Source organism: Lingula anatina, chromosome 1, assembly GCF_051362555.1.
Source record: "Lingula anatina isolate TDL-2025a chromosome 1, LinAna3.0, whole genome shotgun sequence".
NCBI lineage: Eukaryota > Metazoa > Brachiopoda > Lingulata > Lingulida > Lingulidae > Lingula > Lingula anatina.
Window position 1 is genome coordinate 16,558,391 of NC_141767.1, and position 25,667 is coordinate 16,584,057.

Below are 25,667 nucleotides of genomic sequence, written 5' to 3' on the forward strand. Positions count from 1 at the left end.
GCAAGGTGTCACACAGTTAAAAATTCATTCACTTTTAATGTACACTTCAACTAATGCATTATCCAATTTTTTACCTGACTAGTGAAAAACAACATCATTCCAACAAAATCTTTATTAACAGCTACATGAAAACAGGCTAAAACAATCCTACATACAATAGTGTGATTTTTACCTAATAATACTGTGAACAGCGGTAAATCCATTCTTGGGACAACCTTTCTGGAAAATCTACAGAAAATATATTACAGTACACACAGTACAGAAACACGACTTCCGAACATTTTGATTGAGCCTTCTGCACTGGAAAGAAGGGTCTGAATCATTCCAGATTCCACATCCACTCCTTTACGCCCTCAGTTGTCAGAGAATTTTTGGGTCCATCTTGTCTCAAGAAAAATGTGTGTTTTCAACAAATCAGAAGAGGATGACACATCTTGCATGTTGCAGACAATTTGATCCCATGTAAGGGAGCATTCCCACAAATCCATCATACTAGCTGAGTTGATCTAACTCTGCCGGGATTCTCGGCAACTTGCTTTCAGTGTAAGTGGCTTAAATGTCTGGCATGCCTAGTCAAGCTGCTAGAGGGGTAATTGACGATAGTGAATAACCCTCTTGTTACTCAAAAAGTAAACTTGATCCAGCTAGTGAGATGGGTTTATGGGAACACAGTCTAAGAGGCCAGAATATTATATAAGGTATAGGCAAAATTGTAGGTTTCATTATTATATATAAATTGCTGTTAACTTCTGTGATAGAGAATGGGAATCATCAGAGATAGCCAAACATTTTGCCATTTAACATAAAATCAAGCAATATTGTTCACAATTTGGAGGGGTTTGGGGTCAGAAATAATGGTAGGCTAATGAATGAGGTGCATCACGAAATAAAAGCTGACTGAATTTATTCATGGATATTTTTCTGGAAGTTTTCTTACATTCTGTCCAATTACAATCTATTGCACAAGTTTTAGTGTCACTTTTGTAATGCTTTCTAAGAAGGCATTTCTGATGCATAGAGTTTCGACCTTGTTGCCCAAAAGTTAACCAAAAATCGAGTGGATTTTGCATACATTTTCTAGTAGCATGTGGTGTCATGCGGAACCAAAAACCTTGCCTAAGGTTATCTTGGATGATTCCCATTGATGAATTCTCCATTACCAACATCACTCCTCAATGGATCATTCCAGTTTACTGCTGGGTCAAATATCCTCAACTTTTATTGGGATATTACAAGATGACAGAGTTAAGAAAAGATGTTTTTGAGAGGGAAGATCTTTTGCTGGTGTGGAATGGCCCAATTGAAGAAAAGTAACATAGGCATATGTAGAACTAAACTAGCATAGTCACATATGGTTCTGAATCTTACAGAGGTTTCAAAGGCCACTGGAAACTTGCCTTTATATGTTCAGCATGCCTCTTCAGTTTCCAGTAATTGAATGAAGATAATACAGAGGTGATTTTCCAGTGACCTCAGAAACTCAGGGTATACAAGGTGTGCTACAGCCAAAGGTGTCTCGATAATCCATAGGTTTACTAGTCCCTAGGTTCATTGGTCGAAAAATCGTTTGTACTCACCTCTTGATGAACTTTACTTTATTGCCAGTAAACACTTCATTCATGCATTTTGATTAAAATTTGGACTAATGAACCTTGGAACTATAACTATGGCCCCCTACAGCCAACAAAACATCCTAATTCCTCAAGTTTTCTGTACAATTTTTTGCAGGTAAAGCCACTTGTGTTCCAATTATTTCTTGGTTACTTATAACATATTTTTTAGAACATAACAGAAACTATACTTTTGGACCAGCCAAAAATAAATGAAAATTATTGCAGTTAGAGATTAAATGTTGAAATATCTAGTTGAAAGAAGATCCAAATGCTCTTCAAAATAACAAGCACTATTTTGTTACATTTCAAGTTTAACTCTTCTGAAAATCTTTTATATCAAACAATGCAGAAGTGGTCAAAACCATTGTGCAACAAATTATATTGGTATGGTTTGAGGGAACACATCAATAATCCAGCTTCAAAATCATATTAATACATGTTCTGCAGAAGTAAATATGTTTAATAAATTTGATATAATTTCATACTTGGCCAACTGCCATAAACTGTCCAAAGCTTATTCAAAAACCTCCTAAAATTACAGTTTACTTCAAAGATGCACAGACAAAAACCTTTCTTATCTTACAAATCTATTTAAAAACAATATCAACAGTTTTTTTTTTACAAAATTTGATAACACATATTGCACACAAAGCTTCCATATCTATGCTCAGCTTTCATAAACCTGATAACTCGTATACTTTTGTGAGTGTCTTTCTCAAATATTTTCATGTAAAATTGTTCAAGAAAACTGATATATACTTATACTGGCACTTCAAACTAAGTGATCAATAAAATATTTCTGGGTTACATAGTAAATAAGTATCACATTTTTGTTAAGTAACAATGTGTTCATGTTATGGGAGAAAAGAGGTTTTTTTTTTACTGGAAAACAAAACTAATTGGTTAAATGACAATGTTACAATAATGCAAAATTAAATGTATAGTAGGTAAGTGTATAAATGAGAGATATTCTCAAACAGATTTGACTCTCCATTAAGTACAATAAATATATGGGATGCAATATAACTATATACACTATTCTCTTTGATATACATCTTTTTTTAAAATAAATATATATATAAACTTACATTAACTCTTTTGTTTATCAACACTCTCAAGGAAAGTAAATGTAATATATCTTGTGTCCTGACTGTGTTGAACCATATTAGCTGTCACCATTTTGGTTTCAAAATTGTGTTGACTTATATATCTGTTTTACTAAAATCAATTCACATGGGAATTAATTTGTAACCTGATTGAATACAAGAGTGCAAACATTTTCTAAAACTGTAAAATCATCATGAAAACAATCAGACAACAACAGGATGGGTAAACACAACAGTGAGGTATGATCATTTCAGTGATTTCCAATAATTCAAAACATCACAAGGATTCTTCGCTTACCAAATTTCACCCTGAACACACAATCAGCTGATCATAAAAATATTTTTTGATCAATTATGTATAAACTAAGTTCTAAATGGTACTGAAATACTTAATCTATGGTATCTTATTTACAAACAAGAGCATTATATACAAGGCAGTATTACTGTGATGGTTTAAAATATATGTAGGAGCACAAATAAATAATCAAGAGCAAATTAAGTCTTGAGAAAAAGCACACTTGTTACAAAAAGTGGGTGTGCAAACAAAACAAAATGCAAAGGGTAAGTTGAATATATATCCAAAAAACTCTACCCATCAGCAATTAAAAAATTACCTTGAAATTATATGGGTAAATTCAAACAAATAATATGAATTTTCCCCTGTCCTGTAACACATTCCAACATAGCTTTACCGTAAGTGCAGGTTAAGCAAATACCAACTCACTTTTGGACACAAACAATATCTGTTATCAAAATATCTATCAAATGACTGCATTCCCAGTTAACCCTCAATTTTCTGTGTGACATTTCTTTCCTACACATAAGCAACATGATGTGTAACAATAATTCATGTCTGCTTCACAATATTTCACAATATTAAAGGAAAATTTTTTATTCAGGGTTGTGACACTTTTCGTTCTGTGAATGACTGCTAGGCTGCAGTGTCTCAAGCGTGTCTGCTTCTAACATTGCCTGGTGCAGATAAAAACCAGAATGGTGATGTGAACCCTCTTGGCAGCAATCAAGTGCAACACTGTGTTAGGTGAGACAAGCCATGATTGTGCTTTGGTGTTCAACTGAAAATAACCACAAGCAAGCAAATAGGCTCCCCTTCAAACTTCTGACAGGTATTTGAGGGGACATGGCATCTGTTTGTCTCCAGAACGAACTGGCACCATGCCGTCCTTTATTGAGCCTGCCTGTACAACAATCTGAAATAGTGAAATGTTCAAATGATGCACTACAGTTTTATGAGCAGAAAAGGTAGATAAGCTACTTTAAAAATTGAAGCACTTACAAGTTCCTTTTTAGGCCTTATTTAAAGATGCATTAAAACCAGGAAAAGGTGTCATATAGTTGACTCCCCCTTCAAATATTTCTGGATCTGCCCCTGTTTAATGCATCTTTAAAACACATAAAGTGCTTTCACCTAATATATTTAATGTTTTTCCATAAAATATCTGTTTAAAAATAAAACTTAAGATCTTATAAACCACATGTATGTGTAAAAAAAAAACAAACCCATCACACATCGCATTTTCAATATCACGATGACGCTTAGTCATTGCTCTGATGTTAAAATGACATCAAAACAACATCGGATGCTGTGTGCCTGTAAGGAAGCATATTAAATATGATATAACTCTTACTTGGTCTTTTAAAAGCTTAAAATCTTTTCCTTCCTCACTGAGTTGCAGTCCCTGTTTAACAATGTATGCCTTCTGATCTGGTTCCACAGCAGTGACATATTTGGCAGGGAAGTATCCTACTTTTCCATTGCACCTTCCTTTCCACCAGTTATTATCAGAGGTTTCTATTGCTTTGATTCTCCACCCAGCCCTGTAATGTAGATAGATTTCCTTTTACGTTTTTCCAGCTTAAATAAGTTGAATAAAACAATAATAATAAGGCAATCTTACACTTCCGTTTCAGAATGCTATAACTGAGTATCTAATTGCATAGGCAACAAATATTAGACACATTATTAATTCAAGGTTTGTGGCAATTACTGTTTATTCACTTTTTGCTAAGATTTTGTGTACTTACTTGATTTCCAAATCTCCCCTTTCACTTCCCCTCCAATTATACAGAGATAGATACAGTTTTGACTTCCTTCTGCTTTGAGGCTGGTTAAAATTAAAAATTATTTTTTGAAAAAAATTAACAATCAATTTGTACATAACTGATTTATAACAAAAGAAAAAGCAGTTACCCCATTGTGTTACATTCTTTGACAGATTTAATGCCTAGAACTGATTGCTAAGAGTATACCACATTGTATATGGATGATAGTTTTTATAATAAAAAATAATGACCTGTTGACAGTTGAAACTTGGACATTAACTGAAACTTAACAATAGAAATAGCAGCAGTACTCCTGTCAATAGCTTGTGAGATCAACTGATATCTTACCTAATATTCCATCTGCTTACCGTCATACTTCTTTCTGTGGTGTTTTCACAACTATCACAGCATATTTTTTAAGTTATTGACAAAAGGACTTTATTTCTATTAAAATTACATAAATATACATACAGTCTACAATGTCTTACTTACAGGTGATGGGTGTGGTGAGGGAGAGTGGCTGCTTTGTGATACGCTAATATAACCAGGGTCGTCCAACGAGTTGGTACGATCTGTGAATTTTTTTCGCTCATGGTAAGGACTCAGAGCTGAAAGGTGAATTCACATATCTGTTTGTTTCACATAATTCATTTCAAATTGTCCATAAAACATCCATAAAATATCCATTGCTTACATATTGATGAATCGGCATGCATGGGCAACAACAATGAGACTCACAGTTTCAGATAATGGCAGTTTGAAAACATACATGTATATATGCAATTTCTAAATATTGTAAGAATAATTTTTCCAAGGGTCAAAACATTCAAGAAAAAAAATATCTTTAACCAATGACCAATTAAACAGTATATCAGCCACAGTTAAAGATTAATAAGGAGACAACGAAATAGAAAAATCCCACAATTTTAATGCGGACACATTATGCCACAGAAAATTAATATAATGGGCACATACATGTACATGATAAGTAAATAATCATAATAGTATGAGACCAAACAAACATGTTTATAACAATATTACAGGCAAGTGACAGAAAAAGAAAGTGAAGTTAGTCAGGACATCTAGAGTATAAACATGACACAGAATAAGAAATATGTGACTGAAAGTTGACGGTGCAGCAGAAACACTTCATCCACAGTGCTAACATGTACATCACCCTTCAATGAAAAACAACAATTATCAGTAGAAGTGAAAAAGAGATTAGTAAACGGACAGAGATACATACACTGTAGTTTGAATCAATGCAATCTCACAGTAGGAATGAGCTCCCATAATCATTACGCTGTTTTTTTTCTTGTTCGTTAATAAAAAATAGGTACATATTCTGGTTAAATTTACAAATAATCAACTTTGAAAAGCAGTTATTGTTTTAACATACAAAGAAGAAACATTTTTCAAAATCAAGCTATCAAAAATGTAAAGAAATTTGGTTTAGAATAGTTCTCATAGTTCTTAAAAAGTGCAAGGCAGCAAATTTTTTCATATATATAGTAATCTGCTATCTTAGAGTTTAGGTTTGCTGGTAATTGCATTATTTGCTGGTAATTTTTTTAGTTCCACCCCTCCCCCCCAAACAACACTGGTGACTTTGAAAAGTCTAACAAAGGCATATACTGTGAGAATTGCTATCCACCCAAGTCATAAGTTAGACATAGTAAACAAACAGAACAAAGAATTGAAAAGACACATAAGTGATCCACAGAAGGGATCTTGGCACTTTGATTAAATAATGTGTTGTTAGTTAAATATCTGAAACAGATATAGAAAATATGCTTACATTCTTGACATGAGGTAAAAAAGTTCACTTGAAACAACAAAACCATTAACTTAATTTTCAAATAAATGAATTGGCTAGTCTCTTATTCTATGTGTTAAAAAGATATCTATTTAGCATAAAGTATTTATTTCTCAACACAACTTGAAGAGCAGTGACATCATTGTTGTATCACGATTTGTCTCAAAAAAACCAAGAGAAAATAAATAAATAAATAAATAAATAAATAAATAAATAAACTATTCAAGAATATAAGCATTTTATGATACATTATATGACAGTAATTTGTGCAGACAGTTAGGAACATGGGCTTATCATAGAACATACTGTTGGATCTTTTACTGATTTCAGGATCAGACATAACATGGGCTGCATCAGGTACATCAATTGAAAAACTTTTCATTCTCTCATTCAGCCTGGGAATGCGCCTGCGACTGCCATTAGCACCCAACAGCGGTCCTGGTGCTAGAACAGAAACAGAGAAATTCTATGTGGCACCAAGAATGCATAAGACAATTTGCATCAGTATATTATTCCATGCACATTACTTTCTCACATCCCTGATTTATATATTATACATACATAAGACAGAGATTAATAATAGAGCAGATATAGTATACTGATGCATGTGTTTTAGAGAACATATACGTACACTGTATGTACCAGTATACATATACATGTATGTTCTCTAAAACACATATGTAACAGTATACTATATCTGTGCTTTAGAGGGTTACAACTGTATTACAGGGTGTTTTAAAAGGCTATCATGTATATATCATTTCAATCATTTTATGAAAATATTTATATTAGCATTCCAGACAGAAAGAGGAACACATTAGTCAGCACGTCCACTGTTACACTTAGATGACACAGAAGAATATGCTGTCAATGATGCAATAATAAGACGACGAACATCCATTAAACTTAACATTTTTCAAAACCTGAAAAAAGTGGATAGGTCTAAAGGCTGTGACTTTAAGTCTAATTGAGATTATATATGTTTACATATATAAAAAACATCACAATAAATTAGAAAAAAATACACTGTCAGTGCTGTATACAAATTGATAAAAACACCAACTAGAGCTGCCATATTTTGAAATACAAAAGAAATATAAACATGAAATAAATTGTTTACTTATATTCCATGAGTATTTATGAATACTCATATTTGCAGACATATATCTAGCTGTACTAATTATGACCTTTCAACACAGAATAGACAAAAATATACAATGTCATGCTATTTATTGCTCTAGACTACAGCAAGCTACAGAATTTGATATTTACAGTCATGGTATGCAGACATCTGTGACATCCAACACTTTGGATATAAATATATCCTTAAGCTTGATAAGAACATATACCTATGATGAGTGAACATGTACATGTATACATACACATGTATATCAATATGTGTCTGACTGCATGCATGTGGGAACAAGTGCAAGTACGATCTGAGGAGCATGCACATGTCATTGTGTGCTCACCAGGTATTTCTGAAACTCCACACGGTTTCACAGATGCATCTTGTCTTGTAATTGCTTGGGGAGAAAAATAATGCATGAAAATATCGAGACTAATAACTGCATAGTATACCTCATGGGATATAATTAAAATTTTTATCTAGACTTATAATTTTAGCAGTAATAAATTAGGAATGATATTTATAGTATAACATAGAAGGAAATCTATTATCATGTTAAAATGAATATTATATACTTGGATTGAGGATTTTTTTAAATGAAGGGAAAATGGTGAACAGAGATAAATAGATACAGTCTGTACCAAGGCAAAGTTTTCAAGAGAATGGGACAAATAACAATTTGACCTTACAATTACATTTAGTTTGAGACATCAGGGTTATGAGACAGACAAATATCAAACAGCAACAACAAAATTACAAACTGTGATATCAGTATATGGTTAGAGAGCTTAGAGTAACAGTCAGATTCACTGTATATAGGGTGCTTCCATATATTTTCAGCCAATATAGGAAGAATACCTTTTATTTTTCAAATTAAATGTTAAATTAAAATTTAAATATTACATCAAAAAGTAACCACAAAGTTTTTTAATCCATCCTTAAACTTGCCATGTACTAGATTAGATATTCAATCATCTATTCACTGGTATCTCTGCTACTAACTATTCAATGATGATTAAAGGGATAATAACTCTTCGTATGAGATCTATATTTCACAATAAAAACATTGTGAATAACTCATAGAAATATAATATATTCTGTTTTACCACAAAAACGGCAGTTATAACTATTATTCTGATATCTGAGCTTTTCTTTAGACCACGTGACTTCCATTGATGGCTATACACTGCTAAAATCACTTAAGAGATTTTAACAAAAAACCAAACTATTTACTTTGAATGTAAAAATGGATTCATTAACCATTGGTAAGTATGGGAAAATTGTTGTTTACTCCAGGAAAATTCATTTTTTGGCCGAAACGAAGAGTTATTATCACTTTAATGCAAATATACAAAACAGCAGAGAAATGATTTTGCTCAGTAACTTTAAGCTTCCATTTACATGTATGCTAGTAGTTTAAGTTACATGTAAGGCTATTAATTAATGCTGTTTGTAAATAATGTATATTCCAGATTGCTTTCTACAAACTGTAAGTTAAACAAATGGGGTATTTTATCAAAGGGTGTATTCCCAGAGATTTAGATTGATCCAGAGATTTAGATTTAGATCGACCTAACTCCCTGGGGGTTCACGCTAAATTGCAGTCAGCCGAGCGCGCGCCATAGTTAATTACTCCCTTACAGCTTTCAGTAGGCGGGACAGACGCTTAAGCTGGCTAAACTGACAGTAATCTAGTGAGACTCCCCACAGGGATAGATCGATCTAAAATCTATGGAAATGGGGTCAAAATGTCCCTTTGTACTTGCAGGCATTTTAGGGAAACACTTTCAATCCATAAGAAAATGTGGTTCAATTTAATTAATTTCAATGCTCATAACACCCAATTGAGTACTTACTTCAGCACACAGTCAGACTAAATGATTCTTTCTCATATTGTCATAAACAAGTATATGTATACATGCATTCACAGAAATATAGATATGATTACTAATTTTGAATCAAGCCCTATGATTCTAGCTTAGATGTGCCATGTATTTATAAAGATAGATCTAAATGGTATGTATGGAATTTTGGCTGTCTACCAAATATACATTAGGTATTAGCAATCAACTTTGCCCTAGCGCCTAAACTTGTGTTGTAGACTAAGAAACTAAGCTGAAATTGAATCTATGCAAAGTGTTAAGATAAACTGTTCACATCTTCTAAAATCTGGGTAATATTCTTTCAATTTTCAATTTTTTCAAACTTGAGGTGTTTTTTTACTGGTAATTTTTCATGCTTTCAAATAACATATTGTGGCTTGAATATGACTGTATTAGAATGTGTTCTCTGATTTCAAATGTAGGAAAATGATTAAAATCCAGCAAGCATGAAATGAAGAGGTTCACAGATAAAAAAGATGTCAGGAGACAGTTTACCATGAAGACAGAGCAATATTCGATAAAATATCTTCTACAAGACGTGCGGCACGAACATGCATTCTGGAAAAGGAGATGGGGCCAAGCTAGAAACATAAATAGATAATAAAAACATACAACATCGTCTCCCTGCTAAATTTGCAACAGCTTTTTCATCAGCTGATTGGCTCTTCATCCTGGAGTTTAACATGGGTGGTCGTCGGCTGCCACCATAGTTACTCTGCTCAAGATATGGTGCAGAAAGAACGCGCGAGGCTATAAGAAACAGAAACACATGTCCCAATGTCAGTGTGTAAAAGCAGAACTGATTGACCAAAAAAAAAAAAAGGATTCATTCTGCAACAATATTAACTACTGCTGTAATAGGAGAAATGCTCTTCAAAATTAGCAGCTTAAAAAAATAAACAAAAAATTATGTGCAAAGTTATGTGGTATACTACAGAGATTACGTATAGCTTTATCATAAAGTGACTATTTTGATCAGGCACACAAGTGAGTCTGTTTTTAAATCTACATTCTAACAGTTTGACACCTCTATCATTACTAAGCCATTTCTTAAAATATACTCATGATATTTTCTTCCATATTACAAATAGCATTCAAAGATTTTCATGATAAACATGCAAGAAAAATTGCAATTATGAGTAATTTGATATATCCAACTGAGGATGGTAATTTAAAGGAATTAATATGGTAAATTATACGGAATAGTTGACAGAAGGTAAAGTATATATAATAGTTGCTAGCATAAATAGTAAAAAACATTCTTTAGAGATATATAAAAAACATCCAAGAGAAGAACACTTTTTCTGATTGATTGGAAAATTTGGTTTAATTGTTCTTCTTACACAGCATATCAATATCAATTCTTATTTGACTGGTTCAAATCAATCTTATTTGACTTTAGTATATCTAACTTTTAATTCATCAGAACTGGTACATGGTCATGCAAGGATTGTTTTGGGTGTTACATTTTGTTAAAATATTTAAAATTTGTCAGGGCATATGTATATATACACAGAAAAGATATGACAATTCAAGTCATTAGAAACAGAAAGCTTGTTTAAAATTGCATTTTCATTGTTAAATGTCAGTTTAGCAAATTCGCCGATAACAGTAAAGATAAAAGGTGATCATGCCATATGTTAAGATTCATGCAAAATATTTATTAACTTAGATGCACAGAATCAAATCATCAAACAAAAAAGGCATCATTGCATATATGTATTTACATCAACCAAATAAGACACTACAAATGCAACAGAAAAAACATGCCCTCGTACCTTCCTGTGAACCAGAACGATAAGATTTGAATTTAACATTTTCTTGAGAACCTTGTTCATGTTGAGATTCCAGGTCAGATTCGAGGGTGCTGTCCAACGAAAAGCTCTTGGTTTGATTGTCCATTCTCTGCCGAATTCTAGACTGTTGTGATGAACTAACTAAAAAAGGGGAAAGTGGAGTGAGTGTGAGGGGAAAGTGCAGGGGTAGCCTAAAAAGAGTACCAGAGTTGCCAATGTAGTTTCAAAAATGCAGTGCTAGTTGTTATCATGTAACTAAAAAATGAAAAAAAAACTATCTGAAAGAGAATCTGGAGTCAGAATTATGGGAAATATGTTGAACTGTATGTGTTGCTTTGGCAACCCTGGTTTAGGAAAACAAAACAAAACAAAACAAACAAAAAAAAAGTGTAAGCAAGGGGAGTAAAGGGAAGGAGGCATCACTCAATCTACATGTACTCAGAGCCTCTAGTTTGCCACAGTGACTGTCCCCTTAAAAAAAAAACATAAAAGCCATGCAAATCAAGCTTTCAACCAACACTTCCTCTCTTTGTCCTGACCAACTCAACTTCTCCAAATTAACTTTCCAAAGCCACAAGATCGTATATTATAAGGTCAGTTTGGATCAGAAAAAAAAGAGAGGATTTATTCTAAATGGCAAATTGATGTAGAGAATTACAAAACACTGAAGCATACAGCACACAACATGAAAAATGATCCAGTACAAGTCATAACAGATGACATCTCATCAAAAACAAGTAGAAACTTGAAATGAAAGATAATCAAATGCCAGTCTATTAAGCAGCATACGGTAATATGCCAAACAATTCGACCAAGATTAATTAATTAATTTCATGGAAATATCAGTTTGGTCGAATTGATTAAAATACAGCAAATGGAAACCTTTGATATCGTCGGATTGTTAGGGGCGTATGCTTATTCATCTGACCAGCATAAACAGCTACTGCAATTATGTACATATGTAGTCAGTCATCAATGTGTCAGTAGGAGAGTTCAATGCAATCTCACCTAACACATTCTTTATGAATATCTCCATGCCACACTGAACCTATACCTTACTATGAGTGGGGTGGGGTGGGGCAAAAGGGGCATATTTCCACCATTAGTTTTGAAGGTACACCCTTCTTCACCCTCACCCCCTAATAAAAAGCAGCATAATTTGGAAGCGAGACAAAACCAAGCAATTTTTTCAAACCTCTGCCCTACATATATTGATGAAAAAAATGTGTCTACTGCTTCATATCCTTTATTATTGTGCCCCTTCCCCCTTACTAAAATCTTTGATCCAACTAGAACATGTGCCCTAGAATGTCACTACTTCTACTGTGTGAGATTCAGACTGTCTAAGGATAACTGGCTTTTTTATGAAATATTTTACACTGCTAATGAGCCTCAATAACCAGCTTTCTATTCAACAGTCAAAGTGACCTAAGCTATTCTGAATTACTGATAAAGCATTTTAGGTTAAATGTACAGCAAGAGTATGGATTGGGCTGTTTTTTCCCTGTAATTCACTATATGCAAATTCTGATATATGTCTCTTATGTGCATCCTAACTAACATCTCTACTCATACAGTATAATATATGATCTACCCTATTAAGTACACAAAATTGTGCACAGGACCAGTGACTATCTTCCATGCAGAAAAAAAAGTATTCAACTTCACAGTCTATCAAAAGAGTCTATCTAAGAAAAGGAATAAAAACAGATATTTACAATCAACTTTATAGGCGTCCTCGCTGCCACTGAGACTCCCTACAGAGTCAGTGAGGGATTGCGAATGCTGGTGATGAGCCTCAATCATCAGTTTCCGTCTCTCCCTCTGAATCTCTGAGTAGATTTCCGGGAATGATAGATTGTGTGAAATGGGCTGTGAGACAGAGGAACGGCGGTGGTCAGGACTCCGTTTTCCACCATATGCCTGATCTTGTTGGACTGCTAAGGCTGGTAACAGAAGTTGACAAAATATTGTGTTATTTTGTGGAAGCTAATTGCATGATGACTGACAGACATGGGTAACTTTCAAAAATTGTTTTGATAACACTATTTACATTTTGTTGCATGAATTCAATCATTTGTATAACATCTTTTCCTTGTTTCACATTTCTTTCAGTTTAGAAATCTTTTATCTTATTTATTTATTTACTTATTTATTTATTTTTGAATGATACATATAGCAAATTCTTTGCTCCTTTATATTTTTTTGGTCTTTTTGGATGGGCCTGTTCATCAACATGTTATTAGAAGCAGTTTGTACTGCTTTTTTAAAATTATATCATCTGAATTAAATTATTACTTTTAAAAGAAAATAGCTCATGCTATGAAAGCCTTTCCCAGCATATATTCCATTCACTATCAGCAAAGAACCAAACTTCTTCGAATTAACTTACTATGATGAAAAAATGACCGGCTTGTTTATGAATAATTTCTAAGCCAAACATGCAACAAAGTTCATAATAACAATTATTTATTCTTAGGTCCTGTGTGGGTGTGCATATTGCCTATCTATTCTGTTACATGAAGTGCTGGTGTTGATGCTGAAGTGAGCACTCCATTTCAATCATCATGCCTATAAATATATGCCAGTACAAGTGGAGGTGCTGTGGTCAAGACACGCCATGGTGTCTGGTGATCTCCACATAAGAATTTCTATTCAAAAGTTTCTTTTATTTGCTGAATTTATACATAAACCAGCAATGACCTTCTCCCTTCCATTCCTGGCAGAAGATTTCTAAGGAGTTCACCATGATATTTTTTCAGATCTGCAAGTTACTATTGAATTGATTCTAAAGATTTTTTTAAAGTAAATATTTCATGAAATATTTTTTCGTATATTATGAAGATGTATCACAGTTTTTTTTAATCCCAGCCTGAATTTAGGTTTCTTGGGAAGGTTGGAGTGCATAGATGAATGTTATTGTGGATGGGAACAATAAGGTTGAAAGGATGTAAGTATGTGTATCATCTCTACCTTAAAGGTTAAGGACACTTTCTAAAAAGAAAGTGGAATTAAGTACAAGCTAATTTTCACACAAGTCAAATATGTTATATGAATGACAATTAAGAAGATCTCATGAAGGAAATACATTTTATCTTAGGCAAAAAAACCTGCAAACAATTTGGATCACCCAGACTTTTTTTAAGATATGAAAAACACAAATACTAAGAATGTTTGTGTGCAATTTCAAAAAATAGAGATGAAAGATAGAAATTCCATTTTCAAGGAGTATGGAGAACACAATCAAAATCTTTTTCCAGAGAATTTCCCATCAAAGATTTATCCACTTTATCTTATCTGATTGTGTTCCAATAAATAAGCAATGACTTTTAAAATGAACCATCTCAGTGAGAAAAATGCAGTTATACCAAGACCTTCCTTTCCCACATTTCTATGGTAATACAATGTAATTCAATTTAAACAACATGAATGAATGATCCCCCCCCCCCCGGCCACAAAAAAAAAAAAAAAAAAAAAAAAAAAAAAAAAAAAAAAAAAATCCTATTAACAACAAGAAGCATGAGCAAAAATGTTTATTAGCTTGGTTGTTGGATAAACATGAAAATTCTCAGACACAAGCCTAAAATTTTCCGTACTGTTAGCTTACGGCCAACCTGGTCGAAGGCCTTCATCAGACTGACGTGAGTATGAAGGCCTTCGACCAGGTTGGCCGTAAGCTAATGGTACAGAAAATTTTAAACAAGAAGCTTGCTTCCAAGTATGAAATATTATTTCAATGATACTTATCTAGAAGTGAAAAAAAAAACACCTGGTTTTAAAACTGCATTTTCTGACTAACATAGTTCAAAGTAAAATACCGAGAGGAAAAAAAGGATTAACAGGAAAATGTCAACATATTAGTGCATTTCAATCCACATGCAAGTTTCTGTTTTCCAGACATGTCACCTTGTAATGCCTGTAACCAACACCTGACAAGAATGATCTCTTTCAAGTACATACATTTCTGTCACGCATTACTGGATATATGATATTTGAACTTTACCCGATGAAAGTAACACTTTGAACGACTGGAGTTTTACTTTGCTGGTCATCATTCAAGCCAATCAAAATACAAGGTGCATGTTTGAGTTTTTAGAATCATGAAAGTGTAATGCCATATTTGACATCTGTTAATGTCGCAATGTACTTTAAAAGCTCCAATGAAGAATTTGCCAGATAAATTTCATTTAATGTCAAAATTTTTTATAATGCTATTTTTTTCCTATATACATATTGTAGATAGAGGTACATACAATTACAATGCCAGAGAGATTTATTTTAATTTTTTTTTAATTTTTAAAGCTTCACAACCTCAGATGTCAACATAACATTAGAGAGAATCTCTACCAATAAAAAAGTTCAAAATTGAAATGAAAATTACTCTCTCCTGCAAGGATCAGGATGGTTTTGGGATGGCAAGCAGGGCACTGTGCACAGGACGACCCCCGAGAATTATCTTCCTCCCCATGTTGAGTCTGCTGCCATTTTTGGAATTCAGCCAATTCCTTCTCATGCTGAGGCTGTAGGCTAAATTTACGTCCAGGGTTCTTACCTTAGAGAGAGAAATGTCATGCAAAAAGCAAGAAGATCAGCAGCAGCAAGATGAAGTAAAAAAGTTATTAGTTTACAAAGACACACCACAACTTCTTGTTAATATAAGCAGTTATCTTTGTGATTTAGAGCATCATGCATTTTAAGTGCTTTAAAGGTAGAGAAGTTAATAAGAAAAATAACCTTTTACCAGACATTATGGCATATTTTCATAGCTCATATTCAATACATAATCATAACATCAAAATGCAATCAAAAGATAAAAGACTTATTCTCTTTGGAACAATTTTAAAAACGCAATCTATATATAGAGGGATTTCAAAATAATAAATAATCTGAAAGAGTTTCCAGTGGAGTGCTCCACAGGTGATAAATGTTGAACCCACTTAATTTCAGAGGAAAAGCTTTTATTACATAGTGCTAATGCAGTCTTCCCTAGAAGAGTGATAGGAGATTGACGTGGCTGAGTGCGCAAGCAAATGAAGTGCATCAAATGTTAGACAGCATGTGCTTTATTTTAGGAAAAAACAGACCTGATGTACGCAAGTACTGCAAGCGAGCTAGACGAGGAGTTGAAAAAAAAACATTAATAGTTAGTTTCATGGCAATATCACAAGAGCATGACTTTTTCTTTGCACAAGAGGATGCTATTTTTGTATCCAGAGAAACTTTTTTTTTGGCTATTCACCCATAAGACAGCACTTAGTATTTTTTATAGGGGGGCAAGTGATATGAAGTATAACAAGAATATAATATGGATGTGCTTTCATGAGATATGATTTTATGCAAACTGAAATGATCTTACACATGTTAAAAATGTGGTATTAAAGGTTATCAGGCCCTTTATAACTGTGCTTTCATGAGATATGATTTTATGCAAACTGAAATGATCTTACACGTGTTAAAAATGTGGTATTAAAGGTTATCAGGCCCTTTATAACTGTCCTATTCTGGAAATGTAATAGATAGCTGCACAACATATAACTGAGAGGGATGTAGACAGATGTTTGAACTGATGGGAGGGGGGGGAGGGGGATATTTGATCAGTTAATGGAGGGATTGGGGGACAAAGGGGTGGGGGAAGCACAAATTGCAACAAATCTTAGATCTGTCAAAACTGACTCAGTAATCCATCTGATTTTTATTATATCAGCAGTTTCTTTTCCATTATTAAAATGAAATATGAAAATTAAGGAGTCATAGCATGTCTTTTACTAAGACCTGTGCGTATGTCCTCTCTATCCAGATGGGTTAGCATAAGTGAATCATGGTTAAATGACCCCCAAAATGGGTGTACATGTAAAAGAAAGTCATTGCAATTGTGACAAGTTAGATGTTTATATTTGCTACACTTACACTTATGGTGTCATATTCTTACTCATTAGAAAAACCTTGACTGAATTTGTATTTATGGCAATAAATAATTTTATCATTTTTTTCTTGCAAAAAAAAAACCCTTTATCAAATTTGCCTATTTTTGGGAAAAGTAGTTTTTTGCATAACTTTTCTGTGCATTGTTATTTATAGACAAGCAATATATTTCCTAAAACATTAATAGCTACTTATTGTTCCACAGATCATTCAATTAGAACAGTGATGGCAGCTTCAAGGTAAACATGTACAGTAGCAGCATTAAGTTTTCATGAAGTTATTGTCTGTTTAATACAACCATAAGTTAGCTAAAAACTGGCACTGGCGTTACTGTTGATCTCTGTAGAAAATGTGTTTCAGAGATGACCAGAATGAGGACAGCATACATGTACTGGTGAAGGACTCTGACAAACTTGTATAAGCCACAGATAGAAGAAAGACAACGTTCAGGAAAGGACAGGATATGGCCATGAGTTAACCATATGCATGGAAGAGAAGAAAACTGGGAACTCGACAAAGTGGATGAAATTTTGGAGAAGACTTTTGGAGAAGACACGTTTAAGTGCAGCTAATAGCTCCAGGTGGACAGCATTAATACCAAGGAAGTGGCAGCTTAGACCAAGGTAGATATGACAGCAGCATAAGAGACTTTATGATATATGATATTGTGAACAAAAACTTAACTTCCTGCCAATTCAATTCAATAAGCCTAATAAACCGTTGCTAAATAAATCCAATAAAAATGCTGCCCTAAACTCTCAAAAAAGTCTAAAAACAGATCTCAAAACTAGTTAGTCAACTTCTGAAATGACTAGAAGTAAAAATTTGAAACACCCTGTTGCACAGGCAATGCTGTTAGTTATTTGTAAAAAAAATCAGAAAACCAAAATTTTGTGTCAATTCATAAAAAAGCAATAACATCATTCTTCCAGAAAAGCAATATTATGGCATCAAACAATGTCTTCTTTCTGATATTTTTTATTTTGATATGAATTATAACATGGGTATTTAACAGTTTAAAAATACTTTCTAATCATACTTCATGGTTTCTTTCACTAAATCAAAATTTAAGTATATTATGATATACAGGCACGTGGAAATGAGATGCATAAATAAATAAATAAATAAATAAATAAATAAATAAATAAATTTACTGGACTACTGTAGCAAACTAAAAATAAGTAACTTATTAAACTATGTGCTATTAGCTATATCCAAATATTTATCCCTGAAACACATTTTTGAACTAAAGAAGCTCCTAGTTTCTTTCCCCCCTTTCTTATGACCATAGCACTAAAAAGAAAAACATGCTTTTGTTTTCTAACACTAAAATGTTGAGGCACTGCTTCTTACTATCAAACTGACTTTCTATAAAGGGCAAAATGACTGCAAATATTTCTCACAATAAAGTTCATAGCAAACAGAAAATATACTTCTGCAAACACAGTTTAAAGCAAACAAAATAAATATTCCAAGCCATACAAAACCCCTTAAGTTCATTATATTCATACTGTCTTTCATCACAAGTCAACTACAAGTTACTATTAAGGAAACTTAAAATAATCAGCTGGTCACTCCATGAAGCAGCTTAAAGACTAAAGCATTTTAACTAATCGTACTTATGTATATAGATTTTATTAAATCCATTAAAAAACACACTAAATACTGGAAAAGCAACAATTTTTTTCAAATTTTATCTTAACAAATAAAAGTATCACAAAGAAGTATATCAAATATTCAATGACACAATGAAATCAATATACAAAAAGTGGAGGTACAAGTGTGCAGGGCTTTGGAATGAACTTCTCTGGTGTAACACAACAAATTTAGGAACAAAAAGCAAGATACATTTTGTGCAGTAGGTGAAGGTCAATTGAAATTCATCAACAAGACCACAGGTAAATCAATTAGAAACTAGAAACATTTATTGTATTGAATCTGAAAGGCCAATTTAATCAAGTAAGTTTTTTTTTTTTTTTTGGCTTCATAATTAAAGATATTTAATCTTAACATTGTCACTTCAGTGTTTAAGTCACTGATGAAAAAAAAAAAAGAAAAATCAATCAATCACAATAATATTGTTTATTCGGCACTACCCAGTGATGTGCTAACCACACATAATTATGCTGGTATGCAAAAGAAGAAACACCATCATTTTTTATTAGTTCCCTGATCAGTATTTGTTTACCTGGTTACCTGGGACAAAAAGTGGAAAGAATTATGGGAAAGGATATTTGTGGTTCAAATTATTCATTATGAAAAAGCTCGATAAGATGTTTTAATATAAAACCCTCCATTTTCAGCACATGAGGTCTGCAGTATGCCAAAGGAGCCAATTTCATAGGATAAAAATAAACACACCTGTCTGAGGTTGTCTTATTTTTAGTGATTTAGATGAAATCTACCTGCAAATGTACCTGCTATGGAACCTTCCACAAACTTTTAAGTTTGCACAGGTAATCTTGATCTAACCATGCAAGTTTCCTAAGACAGCAATATATAGTTTCTATTAAAAAGATATTATACTTCAAACAATTTTTAGAACCAACTGCTGTATTATAAAATGTACTTATATATAATATTTAGCCTCTATTCTCAGGCTGTACATCAAAACAAAGCACCAGTACATTTTTCTATCACATACTTTGTAATGATACATAAATCTTAAATTTCAAACAACTATAGCTTTGATAGCCATCTGTTATAAAAAAAATTAAAATATATGGTACAATAAATTCAAAAGGAAAAATACAAAAAACAAAAGCAAACAAAAAAGTAACTAAAGGCATATTACACAATACTGGTAAATACCAGTGAAAAGAAACTGCCTCCTCTACAAGTCCAGGAACGCAGTGCACCTGAAGCCCCCTCTAAGAATACAGCAACAGCCATACAAGAAAATATCCAATCACAACCATAAGAAGTTGCCTCAACAGCAGCTGGGTTTTTTTCTTCAAGGCAGCCCATTTTATCTCCCGCAACAAACGCTGTCCGCTATGCACTTTGCTGCCATGCTGGCATGATGAGCCAAGTGATGACAGCAAAATCAAAGACGGTCACGATTCTGCAAAATTAGCAATTAACATAGGCCTGTTTTGATCAAATTCAGGAGATATTGCCCACTTCTAAATAATGTTCCCTGCTGAAAGTTCTGTCTGAAATTGGCAAACAAAGTTTAGCTGATTCCCTCTTGTTTTGCCAACTGTCTGTCTGGCTACGACATAGACCAGTAAGAAGCAAGTCTTCATTTAGGTGTGCCATCTGGAGTTAGCTCCTCTTCTTTCTGTCTCGCCACATTACCAAATTACTGATAATTTTATCGATCTTTCCTTCAGGTATAAGACAAATCAAAAACTGAACCAAAAGCATTAAAATGTACAAAAGAGTGTATATACCCTCTAAAGCTTTGACAGAAAAATTGATCAACTCTCTTTCTATGACATTTCTCCAAAGTATTCAAATCTGGCAGAAATGTCCCAAAATGCCCTTCACACATACAACCCTTGTTCAATTGTGTTCATACACTTTATGGTCAGTGGAGCTGCGTTTATAGGTACGAGATCTTTTTTCTGAACCCGAAGTACCTGTAAAAGTGCAAAGTCAACAAACTACCACTCACAGCAGTTGAAAGTAAATAAACAACATTTAGTCTGCTAAGCATGGTAAGAAAGTAGTGAACTTCTTATTGATTTTATTTGGGGAGTTTACCATGAAGAGTCAGAAGACATAAGCTACATGGCTATTCCTGATGCATTGATTATTGTTGGCATATAGTAATTTGGAATTTAATATAGGTTAAGCATGCTTTGGTCATTACTTTCTACCATATGGTTAGCAAGTGAAGTAATAGAAAAGAAAAGATTTTTGACGAAAGTTAGTAAAATACAGATAACATAAATTGGAAAAGATTTTATTCTGTACTGGACAATTGGCACTACAATAATAAATAAATTCCTTCTGAAGTATATCTGTACACAATGTCAAATACAAATTAAAAGAATGATTGGTGTGTTGGTACATGTATATGGTTCATTTATGGACCAAAATTCTACACAAAGAAAGGGTAATTTTTTTTTCGTTAGAATGATACTTATGGTCCCACAAATCAACACATAAGGCATGGATAAAACTAATCTGATTATTACATAAAATAACTTAAAACTGTCTGGAATTTGGATTCTCCTTAGATTTCTATATATGGTGGGTAAGCAGTTAATTTTCACAACACAACTATTAGTAATATGTCAAGGACAGTTAGAGAAAATAAAAATAGCAAAAATTTATAGAGATAAAGGTCAAAGATGCTAATCATCCACAAATCTCTGAGTATTAAATAGATATTTACAATAAAAATGCCACAAAAGATGAAACGAATATCAAATTAGATGAAAAATGAATGTACTGATATATACAGCAATTATTTCAACATCTCTACAATAAACATTACACATTTCTGTCTAAAGTCAACACAATTACAGCTACGCTGTGTTGGACAAATGAGAAATACGAAGCGAGAGAAAAAGCATTTCAGTCTGGGAAGGTTCTAAAGTTATGCAAGCAGCATGCAAGTATTTGGCAGAAAAAGGATGAAATGTAACAGCTTATTATAAATATATATATTGACTTGCATAAATGAAGTAAGCCATTGGCAAAACACCTATTTTGTTGCTTGTTCATCATTAAAGCAACAAGATATACCAATTTGGTTGGTAATTATAAAAAATATTGCTATGTGACAAATCTATTTCACTTGAAATGTCTTTCATAAAAAGTTTATAAAAAATCAATGCAGCTGTTACTGAAACCAAACAAAAAAAGGCTGCTCTGATTTTGTTAAGCCATCAAATTTAATTTCTTTTTACCTAGGAAATGTAGGTTTCAGCTTTTCTTATATATTTCAAAAATTGATAATAAATACATAAATGTAGAATTTTAGGTCAGAAATAATAAAGTAAAGCCTTACTGTGGACAATTATCTATCACAATACAGGATTTTGTTGTTCCTTGAATTTTAAAAAGGTTTTTGAATGGTATAAAAATGGAAAGCATAATTGGTAAGCATCATTGTAATAAGAATGCAACAAAATATATGTTTATTAAGAAAAAACTGCAGTTGACTCATTTTCTTTTTTAAAGATAAAATTACAAACAGACAAATCTTTTTCTTTTTTAAATGGATCATATATATGCTCTCTTATCGGCAGATACCAACACAGCATCTTTCAATACTACCAAATATGCACTGAATGTAGAATTAGAAAAAAATAATTAACCCTCCCCCCAAAGAAGTCTATATCTAGCTGATTTAAACAAACAGACAAACAAGCAAACAGAAGGATTGTGAATAAACATGTTTATCATGTCACTGAGTAAAATTGTCTGATATGATTGGTTAATTGAGAATGCAGAATATGAAAAAATATATACCTTATCCCTATGAAGTTTATTTCAATTACTTACAGTGTATGGCATGATACTTGCCATGCACCTATAGCTGGTAATTAACATCACCTAGATGGCACTCTGCCTTATATAGTATCACATATTGTCAATGATTAAAACCAACCTCACAGACTGGGACTATTGTATATATAATAAAGGGTCAGTGAAGAACACAAAATATTTTTATTTTCGAAAAATTTAAATCAGTGACATGATAAATTTGGTTTGCAGTTACTTACTAAAATGTACACAAAAAGGTGCAGAATCCATAAAAAATCTCTATTCAGACTTGCCTGGCACCTCGCCCAATACAGATTATTTGTGGACCCTATACCATACACTGTGCCCTTATCTCAGTAAGTAAATGCCTAGCTTAAAGTATCATGCAAACAATGTTAGGCAGAAGTGTGGGTGTTAGAAAGAAATCTGCTGCAAATCTCTCACACCTGGTTATCAAGTTGGCATAACACACACACACAGCTACACAATAAAAGAAGCAAAATTAATGCACTAAATATTATATTTTTTACATGAAATAAAAAGAAGAGCTGCCTATAAGACAAGGAGAATTGGCTTTTTTGTACATGTAATTTGCTACAAAAACCTAATTCTAACTAATACTACTGTGTTTACGACCAATTTACAACACCCATTTCACACCAGTTAAAAAACTGTCAGTGACATATTACTGGCAGCAAACCAGCCTAAAGTTTTTGTCTTGAATGGGTTTCTCAATTTTTGTTATATAATTGTTCAAATTCAAGAGATGAAAAAAAAAACTTTTATGTCTATTGACCATGTTCTTAAGGTTGTCTTGACGTAACACCAATGTTGGTACCGAGTTACTTCTCACTTCTTGTCACCCTGCATTCGGATACTCTGGTCCACTGCATTACACATAGGACTTAAAATAACTATGCCCAAAATGTGCCTCATAGGTAAAATGTTACCCTGTCTACAAATTAAAGCCAATTGAGACTGGTTGGTTGTTTCAATCAATAAGCGTGCGAACTGGTTGGCCAGGTGGGATATCGTCGGTGCTTGATTTTAAACAGAGCCTCGTGATAGTCTGATTTAATGCAATGACAGCGTGCGATGTTGTTGACGTGACAGCGACATGTGCAATCAGGGGAACATAAAAACTTCTTCAAATCATCTGAAAGAAACAAACCAAACCAAATACCAAAACCGAAATAAACTTAAAGCATGGGCAAAAGAAAGGAAATAAAAATATATATACAGTAATAAGAGAAATAAAAAGACAAAACAAGAGCTTTAAGGTTTTAAGTAAATGTGTGAAATTTTTTGTAACAGCACTGGTCGAAAAAAAAACTTTTTTGGTATGTTAAATTCAAACACCAAATGTTTAAGATTAAAGGGAAATTAGAACCATCAAAATTTCTGTCTAAAAGGTATTCTTTTGTCTTAGAATTATACCAGCAAGAACATTTTACAAATAACATGAATTGCAAATGCCACATTACAAGATGCCCAACAGCCCAAGCAGTATTTCTATACATCTAATGAATACATACTAATATAAATAATAAAACAAACAATAAGTAAATAAGTTAAATAAGTAAATAAATAGATAAGACAAAGAAATTTTCCAAGCCAAATAAAATATTATATTTGTCAATCATGTTTAATGCACCATCATACATAACTGATTCAACTTTTAAATGACTGTTTATTCTAAATACAGCACTACAGCACAGTATACACATCATACCACAATTATCAACAGTCTTTAATTTTTACATAAACTGATCATAGAGTCAAAGAACAAATAACTGGACAAGTACCAGTGGAATCCAGTATTGTGATCTAAAAAAAGATCCAAATAAAATTGCATTTAAAAAAGAAAACAAATATTAATTTATCTCAACTTACAATTTTAATACAAAGTACTCAACAACTTTGTTGTCATCTCTTTAAAAAAATCTCTTAAGAGGGTTCGGTACGTTAGGACTTTTGTTCTTATCCACTTGTCATATTATGATTTTCATCCAGACGAATTTGGTTATTTTAGCTGATGATGTAACAGCAGCATTTTTTCAGGTAAAAACAGATCTCCCTCACCTGAACATCTATCAACAGCATTTTTAGAACTATTCAATAACAACAATGATTTAAACAATCATGCCAGGAAATTTACTTAAAATAATACCATTATTTAATGGAATATTGTAATTCAGGCTCTTATCTCCTGAATGAAAATATTTCAAACCAAACTGGCACTGGATTGTACATCACACCCTAGTCAACAACCATGCCAATTTTCATGATAATTACTTATTTAGTTACAGAGTTACACCGAGTTACATGTACCGAACACTCTCATAACAGTGTACAAAGCAGCAACATTGACAATTAAAATTAAACAACCATGTGCAACGGGTGAATAAAGCACCAGAAAAGGGAGTTTGTGTTCTGATAGGTGTTAATTTTTATTGTGCTTATATTAAGATAAGTATTTTACATAAAGAAACGGGAAAAAAGGCTTCTTTGCCAAATATAGGCATTATAACGTATCGAACCCTTTTAAACTTTGCATTTAAAGAAGAAGAATGAGCCAAAAACGAAGTAAAATTATCATTTATCTGTTCCTCTTTTTGGTCCTTAAAGCTTCTACATATCAGGACCAAGATTACTTCATTGCTGTGTACATACACTGTAGCAGGAAAGCCCAACCAAACACAAAACAAAAGACTATTGTATTCAAAGTAACATTACAATATAACATACCACATTTGTATCTACATATCTATATTAAAACTCAACACAATTTGAGTAAAATAGTTTCCAAGAAATTCAACTGACAGGATCACTGCCAGACATTTGACATAATCTATTAACATTAAAAAATATTAAACGTGAATAACAAGATGACAAC

At 32.8% G+C, this 25,667-nt stretch overlaps 1 protein-coding gene across 9 annotated transcripts in view; it reads right to left on the reverse strand.

The window, feature by feature from the left end:
• Nucleotides 1-97: 97 nt before the first annotated feature.
• LOC106174122 (uncharacterized) overlaps nt 98-25,667 on the reverse strand; it is a 70,427-nt gene continuing 44,857 nt past the window's right edge. The window contains exons 13-21 of one of the 9 annotated variants that reach the window (XM_013555519.2): nt 13,126-13,353; nt 11,390-11,548; nt 10,224-10,361; nt 8,072-8,125; nt 6,906-7,043; nt 5,276-5,391; nt 4,766-4,845; nt 4,369-4,558; nt 98-3,930 (exon numbers count right to left, since the gene is read on the reverse strand). In XM_013555519.2, the coding sequence (XP_013410973.1) occupies nt 3,832-3,930; nt 4,369-4,558; nt 4,766-4,845; nt 5,276-5,391; nt 6,906-7,043; nt 8,072-8,125; nt 10,224-10,361; nt 11,390-11,548; nt 13,126-13,353 (1,202 nt within the window). In that variant the 3' untranslated portion in view covers nt 98-3,831. The remainder of the gene's footprint in view (nt 3,931-4,368; nt 4,559-4,765; nt 4,846-5,275; nt 5,392-6,905; nt 7,044-8,071; nt 8,126-10,223; nt 10,362-11,389; nt 11,549-13,125; nt 13,354-25,667) is intronic. The other 8 variants (XM_013555527.2, XM_013555521.2, XM_013555522.2 and 5 more) reach the window with 8 other exon arrangements.